The 9592-nt window shown below is 42.3% G+C and overlaps 1 protein-coding gene across 4 annotated transcripts in view; it reads right to left on the bottom strand.

The window, feature by feature from the left end:
* Positions 1–9592, bottom strand: part of xdh (xanthine dehydrogenase) — a gene marked incomplete in the record, with an annotated part of 66860 nt that overhangs the window by 34345 nt on the left and 22923 nt on the right. For all 4 annotated transcript variants that reach the window (XM_031829284.1, XM_031829280.1, XM_031829283.1 and 1 more), the window contains 1 exon segment: positions 6487–6578. In XM_031829284.1, coding sequence (XP_031685144.1) covers positions 6487–6489 — 3 coding nt within the window.

Genomic DNA, 9592 nt, shown 5'->3' with positions numbered 1-9592 from the left:
GAGTGGGCTACAGCCGTCTGGGACATAGGAGAGGAGGAGCTGGGTTCCTCTGAGAGGTTCATGGCTCTGTTCAGGGCGGTCTTCGAACATCCTCCAGAGGGCAGAGAGGGAGGCAAGCAACTATTCCAACTCCAGAAGGGTGCCCAAACCTCTGAGGAGTATGCCCTCACCTTACAGACTGTGGCAGCCTCCGGTGGATGGAATGAGCCGGCTCTCACGGGTCGATTCTGCATTGGACTACGTGAGGAGGTCCAGACGGAGTTGGCATGTTGGGATGACAACATGTCCTTAGACGCTCTCATCTCGATGGCCATCCGTTTAGATAACCTTCTTCGGGAGCGCTGGTGTCCACCTCACCACTGTCCTGAGGCAGAGCCTAAACCCATGGAGGTAGGGGCCACACACCTCTTCGCGGCAGACCAGCGTCATCTGAGATAGCTGTCACTCTGTCCCTATTGCAGCCAGGAGGGGAACTTCCCTGATGTCCAGTGCATCTGAACAATGGGTCCACTAGAGCAGATTTTCTAGCCCAGCTGATTTGTAGGGGTACAGATTTTGCAACTCTTTCAGAACATCAGCTATCTGGATTTGCATGACGGAGAAATGGGGGAGGCTTGGGCAAGTTGCTGTGGGGGGTGCAGGGCTGTTGACCAGGGTAGGGGTAGCCAGGTGGAAAGCCGGCCGTAGAAAAATCTTATTGAAATGTTCAATAAGGGCGGCCAAGTACCTTCCCTCTCTCACATCCTGGTTCCCAGCTTCCCTGATGCCCAGTGCGTCTGAACAATGGGTCCACTAGAGCAGTGGGGTGGCCACATGATCTTACCTCTCCCACGGTAGGCGTGAGTATTCCATTTTCATCGTTTTCTGCCCAAACCCTTTCTGGTTCCCATTTCACTGTCTGGCTGGCACTCAAGTCTCTTCTACAGCTCTAGTGGACTCCGGTGCCGTGGGGAACTTTATTGACCAGGCCCACACTTCCTCACTGAACTTTAACTTCATACCCGCTCTCTTCTCCTTTTCCAGTCCCAAGCCCTGGATATACGACCATTTGGGTCCGGCACTATTACGCACGTCACAGCACCACTCACCCTCACCGTTGGACCCAAGCACCAGGAAAGCCTTCCCATCCTCAACATCCCTGCACCCGTACACAAAGTCATCCTCGGCCTCGCATGGCTCCAACTCCATCTCCTGGTCAAAGATGAGAATCACTACCTGGGAACCAGGATGTCGGAGGATCTGCTTTCCCGCACCCTGTGGTTCCACGTTGGTGAAGGGTCCTGTGAGTGTCCTGCAGCCCATCAATCAGTCTTACCGAATTGTTGGCCTCGTGTTTTGTGACGTAGATGTGGACATCCCCAAGGCTCTGGAGAGGGAACCCACTACCTCCAGAGAGCATCTACACTCTGGAGAGGGAACCCACTACCTCCAGAGATCATCTACGTCCCTACAGGGGTGAGAGATCGGCTGTTGACCTGGGCACACACATCCCCCGCTGCTGGACATGCAGTTAACACCCGCACCATGGCACAGAACGTTGCCTAGCATATCAACTCATGTTCGTTATGTACATAGTCATTTAAACATTTAAACAACAACTCCTCCCCTTTTTTCAATTTTGGCCTAAAAAGACAAAGCCAAATGTAACTTGCTGTAGCTCAGGCCCTGAAGCAAGGATATGCATATTCTTGGTACCATTTGAAAGGAAACACTTTGAGTTTTGTGGAAATGTGAAAGGAATGTCGGAGAATATAAAAACATTAGATCTGGTAAAAGGTAATACAAAGAAAAAAAACAATAGGTTTTTATTGTTTTCACTATATATTTTACCTCTTGGGGATGTTATTCGAAACATAATGTAAACTTTCACTGCTATGCGGATGACACACAGCTGTACATTTCAATGAAACATGGTGAAGCCCCAAAATTGCCCTCGCTAGAAGCATGTGTTTCAGACATAAGGAAGTGGATGGCTGCAAACTTTCTACTATTAAACTCGGACAAAACAGAGATGCTTGTTCTAGGTCCCAAGAAACAAAGAGATCTTCTGTTGAATCTGACAATTAATCTTAATGGTTGTACAGTCGTCTCAAATAAAACTGTGAAGGACCTCGGCGTTACTCTGGACCCTGATCTCTCTTTTGAAGAACATATCAAGACCATTTCGAGGACAGCTTTTTTCCATCTACGTAACATTGCAAAAATCTGAAACTTTCTGTCCAAAAATGATGCAGAAATATTTATCCATGCTTTTGTCACTTCTAGGTTAGACTACTGCAATGCTCTATTTTCCGGCTACCCGGATATAGCACTAAATAAACTTCAGTTAGTGCTAAATACGACTGCTAGAATCCTGACTAGAACCAAAAAATTTGATCATATTACTCCAGTGCTAGCCTCTCTACACTGGCTTCCTGTCAAAGCAAGGGCTGATTTCAAGGTTTTACTGCTAACCTACAAAGCATTACATGTGCTTGCTCCTACCTATCTCTCTGATTTGGTCCTGCCGTACATACCTACACGTACGCTACGGTCACAAGACGCAGGCCTCCTAATTGTCCCTAGAATTTCTCCTATAGAGCTCCATTTTTATGGAACGGTCTGCCTACCCATGTCAGAGACGCAAACTCGGTCTCAACCTTTAAGTCTTTACTGAAGACTCATCTCTTCAGTGGGTCATATGATTGAGTGTAGTCTGGCCCAGGAGTGGGAAGGTGAACGGAAAGGCTCTGGAGCAACGAACCGCCCTTGCTGTCTCTGCCTGGCCTGTTCCCCTCTTTCCACTGGGATTCTCTGCCTCTAACCCTATTACAGGGGCTGAGTCACTGGCTTGCTGGGGCTCTCTCATGCCGTCCCTGGAGGGGGTGCGTCACCTGAGTGGGTTGATTCACTGCTGTGGTCATCCTGTCTGGGTTGGCGCCCCCCCCTTGGGTTGTGCCGTGGCGGAGATCTTTGTGGGCTATACTCAGCCTTGTCTCAGGATGGTAAGTTGGCGGTTGAAGATATCCCTCTAGTGGTGTGGGGGCTGTGCTTTGGCAAAGTGGGTGGGGTTATATCCTTCCTGTTTGGCCCTGTCCGGGGGTGTCAGATGGGGCCACAGTGTCTCCTGACCCCTCCTGTCTCAGCCTCCAGTATTTATGCTGCAGTAGTTTATGTGTCGGGGGGCTGGGGTCAGTTTGTTATATCTGGAGTACTTCTCCTGTCCTATTCGGTGTCCTGTGTGAATCTAAGTGTGCGTTCTCTAATTCTCTCCTTCTCTCTTTCTTTCTCTCTCTCGGAGGACCTGAGCCCTAGGACCATGCCCCAGGACTACCTGACATGATGACTCCTTGCTGTCCCCAGTCCACCTGGCCATGCTGCTGTTCCAGTTTCAACTGACCTGAGCCCTAGGACCATGCCCCAGGACTACCTGACATGATGACTCCTTGCTGTCCCCAGTCCACCTGGCCATGCTGCTGCTCCAGTTTCAACTTCCACCTGACTGTGCTGCTGCTCCAGTTTCAACTGTTCTGCCTTATTATTATTCGACCATGCCGGTCATTTATGAACATTTGAACATCTTGGCCATGTTCTGTTATAATCTCCACCCGGCACAGCCAGAAGAGGACTGGCCACCCCACATAGCCTGGTTCCTCTCTAGGTTTCTTCCTAGGTTTTGGCCTTTCTAGGGAGTTTTTCCTAGCCACCGTGCTTCTACACCTGCATTGCTTGCTGTTTGGGGTTTTAGGCTGGGTTTCTGTACAGCACTTTGAGATATCAGCTGATGTACGAAGGGCTATATAAATACATTTGATTGATTTGATTTGATTTATGGACCATCTTTGAGTTAGGGCCATAGTGTACTATTCCAGCCCAGGTGAAATCTAGATTTTGGCCACTAGATGGCAGCAGTGTATGTGCAGCATTTAAGACTGATCCAATGAACCATGCATTTCTGTCCAAAATGTTGTAGCTGCCCAAAATTGTGCGCTCTCCTCAAACAATAGCATTGCATTATTTCACTGTAATAGCTACTGTAAATTGGACAGTGCAGTTAGATTAACAATAATTTAAGCTTTCTGCCAATATCAGATATGTCTATCTCCTGGGAAATGTTCTTCTTACTTACAACCTCATGCTAATCACATTAGCCTATGTTAGCTCAACCTCATGCTAATCACATTAGCCTATGTTAGCTCAACCTCATGCTAATCACATTAGCCTATGTTAGCTCAACCTCATGCTAATCACATTAGCCTATGTTAGCTCAACCTCATGCTAATCACATTAGCCTATGTTAGCTCAACCTCATGCTAATCACATTAGCCTATGTTAGCTCAACAGTTCCGTGGAAGGGACACCAATCCCGAAGAAGATTTAATTAACAATGTCTGATCAATTTGATGTTATTTTAACGGACCATTTTTTTTGTGCTTTTGTTTAAAAAACAAGGACATTTCTAAGTGGCCCCAAACTTTTGAATGGTAGTGTATGTACACAAACAAGTGTGCAGTTAGAATTGGCAAGAAACACCCAGAATTCTTTCCTCAGTGCCTTGGGGTGAGACAGGGATGCAGCTTGAGCCCCACACTCTTCAACATATATATATCAATGAATTATCGAGGGCACTAGAACTGTCTGCAGCACCCGGCCTCACCCTACTGGATTCTGAAATAAAATGCCTACTGTTTTAACTTGGCAAGTGAGTTAAGAACAAATTCAAATTTTCAATGACGGCCTAGGAACAGTGGGTTAACTGCCTGTTCAGGGGCAGAGTGACAGATTGTCAGCTCAGGGATTTGAACTTGCAACCTTCTGGTTACTAGTCCAACGCTCTACCCACTAGGCTACCCTGCCGCCCCATTTGTTTGCAAATGATCTGATGCTTCTGTCGCCAAACCAGAAGAGTCTAAGGCAGTACCTAGATCTTCTGGACAGATTCTGTCAGACCTGGGCCCTGACTGTGAATCTCAGTAAGACAAAAATAATAGTGTCCCAAAAAAGGTAAAATAGACAAGACTACAAATTCTCTCTAGTCACTGTTGCCCAAAAATAATTACAAATCAACCTAAATATCAACACCACAGGTAACTTCCTCAAGGCTATGAATAATCTAAGAGACAAAGCAAGAAGGGCCTTCTATGCCATCAAAAGGAACATAAAATTTGACATACCAATTAGGATCTGGCTAAAAATACTTAAATCCATTATCAAACCCATTGCCCTTTATGGTTGTGAGGTCTGGGGTCCGCTCACCAAACAAGAATTCAAAATGGAGGGTAAAAAACAATTCAGACTCAGCATGCAGAATTCAGCAAAGAATATACTTTGCATCAATGCAAAACCCCAAACAATGCAGGCAGAGCAGAATTAGGACTATACTCATTAGTTATCAACATAAAGAAAAGAGATGTTAAATTCTACATCCACCTAAAAGGAAGCGATGCCCACATATTCCACCACAAAGCCCTCCCCTACAGAGAGATGAACATAGAGAAATTCCCCTCAGCCAGCTGGTTTTGTGGCTCTGTTCACAAACACAAACAGACCCCACAGAACCCCAAGAGAGAAACACATTTAGACTCAACAAAATTATGAGAAACCAAAAATAACTATTTGACACAGTGGAAATAATCAACCAAAAAAACAAAGCAAACTAGAAAAGAGAGTAGACAGTGGCAGAATACCTGACCACTTTGACTGACCCCAAATTAAGAAAAGCCTTGACTATGTACAGACTCAGCGAGCATAGCCTTGCGATTGAGAAAGGCCGCCGTAGGCAGACCTGGCTCTCAAGAGATTAAAAGCTATGTGCCGAGACTGCCCACAAAATGAGATGGAAACAGAGCTACAATTCTTAACCTCCTGCCAAATGTATGACCACATTAGATACACATATTTCCCTCAGATTACACAAATCAAACATTGATAAACTACTATATCTGTTTTGAGAAATAGTGTAGTGTGCCGTCACAGCAGCAAGATGTGTGGCCCGTTGCCATGAATTAAGGGAAACCAGTGGAGCACAAACAACACTGTACAAATACAACCTATATTTATATGTTTATTTTCCCATTCATACTTCAACTACTTGCACATTGTTACTAATAATATGTGTGTATATTAACCAGTTATGTGTAGTATTACATTTGAAATGTCTATATTATTTAAAGTTTACCTTGTTTATCTATTTCACTTGCTGTTGGCAATGTAAACATATGTTTCCCATGCCAATAAAGCCCTTGAATTGAATTGAATTGAGAGAGAAAGAGAGAGAGAGAGAGAGAGAGAGAGAGAGAGAGAGAGAGAGAGAGAGAGAGAAAGAGAGAAAGAGTGAGAGAGAGAGAGAGATGAACAGAGGGAGAGAGAAAGAGAGAGAAAGAGAGAGAAAGAGAGACAGAGAGAGTGATGAACAGAGAGGTAGTGAAAGAGATAAACAGAGAGAGAGGGGGTAAGGTATGTGTTTGTGTTAACCCCTCGTGTGTGTTGATGTGTTAGTGTATCTACCATCAGCTCTGGTGGGAAGATGATCTCCTGAGTGGGGTCCAGAGGGAGAAAGTCAGCTGGGTGTAGAGAGGAGCAGGCAGCACTGAGGTTCTCTGAGATCAATGAGACAACGCCATTGAAACATCATTAACCAGTTATATGCACATTATTTAACTAGTTATATCTACATTATTAACTAGTTATAATCTACATTATTAACTAGTTATATCTACATTATTAACTAGTTATATCTAGCATTATTAACTAGTTATAGGTACATTATTAACTAGTTATATCTACATTATTAACTAGTTATATCTACATTATTAACTAGTTATATCTACAGTATTAACTAGTTATATCTACATTATTAACTAGTTATATCTACATTATGAACTAGTTACATCTACATTATTAACTAGTTATATCTACATTATTAACTAGTTATATCTACATTATTAACTAGTTATATCTACATTATTAACTAGTTATATCTACATTATTAACTAGTTATATCTACATTATTAACTAGTTTATCTACATTATTAACTAGTTATATCTACATTATTACTAGTTATATCTACATTATGAACTAGTTACATCTACATTATTAACTAGTTATATCTACATTATTAACTAGTTATATCTACATTATTAACTAGTTATATCTACATTATTAACTAGTTATATCTACATTATTAACTAGTTATATCTACATTATTAACTAGTTATATCTACATTATTAACTAGTTATATCTACATTATTAACTAGTTATATCTACATTATGAACTAGTTACATCTACATTATTAACTAGTTATATCTACATTATTAACTAGTTATATCTACATTATTAACTAGTTATATCTACATTATTAACTAGTTATATCTACATTATTAACTAGTTACATCTACATTATTAACTAGTTATATCTACATTATTAACCATTAACTAGTTATACCTACATTATTAACTAGTTATATCTACATTATTAACTAGTTATATCTACATTATTAACTAGTTATATCTACATTATTAACTAGTTATATCTACATTATTAACTAGTTATATCTACATTATTAACTAGTTATATCTACATTATTAACTAGTTATATCTAACATTATTAACTAGTTATATTCTACATTATTAACTAGTTATATCTACATTATTAACTAGTTATATCTACATTATTAACTAGTTATATCTACATTATTAACTAGTTATATCTACATTATTAACTAGTTATATCTACATTATTAACCATTAACTAGTTTATATCTACATTATTAACCATTAACTAGTTATATCTACATTATTAACTAGTTACATCTACATTATTAACTAGTTATATCTACATTATTAACCATTAACTAGTTATATCTACATTATTAACTAGTTATATCTACATTATTAACTAGTTATATCTACATTATTAACTAGTTAATCTTACATTATTAACTAGTTACATCTACATTATGAACTAGTTACATCTACATTATTAACTAGTTATATCTACATTATTAACTAGTTATATCTACATTATTAACTAGTTATATCTACATTATTAACTAGGTACATCTACATTATTAACTAGTTACATCTACATTATGAACTAGTTACATCTACAGTTATTAACTAGTTATATCTACATTATTAACTAGTTATATCTACATTATTAACTAGTTATATCTACATTATTAACTAGTTATATCTACATTATTAACCATTTAATAGTTATATTTTTTCAAATGTTTTGGTTAATTTATGTTGAAAATATTTAGCTCTTTTATTTATAATTCAATCATTTTATTTGAAGTTAAAATGTGTATTTTATTTATAATATAGCGCTGAAATCGTGACGGCATACCACCTGTGTGACGGCATACCACCTGTGTGACGGCATACCACCTGTGTGACTGCATACCACCTGTGTGACGGCATACCACCTGTGTGACTGCATACCACCTGTGTGACTGCATACCACCTGTGTGACTGCATACCACCTGTGTGACGGCATACCACCTGTGTGACGGCATACCACCTGTGTGACTGCATACCACCTGTGTGACGATACCACCTGTGTGACTGCATACCACCTGTGTGACTGCATACCACCTGTGTGACTGCATACCACCTGTGTGACTGCATACCACCTGTGTGACTGCATACCACCTGTGTGACTGCATACCACCTGTGTGACTGCATACCACCTGTGTGACTGCATACCACCTGTGTGACGGCATACCACCTGTGTGACGGCATACCACCTGTGTGACTGCATACCACCTGTGTGACGGCATACCACCTGTGTGACTGCATACCACCTGTGTGACTGCATACCACCTGTGTGACTGCATACCACCTGTGTGACTGCATACCACCTGTGTGACGGCATACCACCTGTGTGACGGCATACCACCTGTGTGACTGCATACCACCTGTGTGACGGCATAACCACCTGTTGTGACGGCATACCACCTGTGTGACTGCATACCACCTGTGTGACTGCATACCACCTGTGTGACGGCATACCACCGGTGTGACGGCATACCACCTGTGTGACGGCATACCACCTGTCGTGACGGCATACCACCGACCCTGTGTGACGGCATACCACCTGTGTGGATTGCATACCACCTGTGTGACGGCATACCACCTGTGTGACAGCATACCACCTGTGTGACTGCATACCACCTGTGTGACGGCATCCCACCTGTGTGACGGCATCCCACCTGTGTGACGGCATACCACCTGTGTGACGGCATACACCTGTGTGACTGCATACCACCTGTGTGACGGCATACCACCTGTGTGACTGCATACCACCTGTGTGACTGCATACCACCTGTGTGACGGCATACCACCTGTGTGACGGCATAACCACCTGTGTGACGGCATACCACCTGTGTGACGGCATACCACCTGTGTGACTGCATACCACCTGTGTGACTGCATACCACCTGTGTGACTGCATACCACCTGTGTGACGGCATACCACCTGTGTGACGGCATAACACCTGTGTGACTGCATACCACCTGTGGTGACTGCATACCACCTGTGTGACTGCATACCACCTGTGTGACGGCTACCACCTGTGTGACGGCAATACCACCTGTGTGACGGCA

Source organism: Oncorhynchus kisutch, linkage group LG7 (genome assembly GCF_002021735.2).
Source record: "Oncorhynchus kisutch isolate 150728-3 linkage group LG7, Okis_V2, whole genome shotgun sequence".
NCBI lineage: Eukaryota > Metazoa > Chordata > Actinopteri > Salmoniformes > Salmonidae > Oncorhynchus > Oncorhynchus kisutch.
This window is presented reverse-complemented; position numbering and strand designations above follow the sequence as displayed.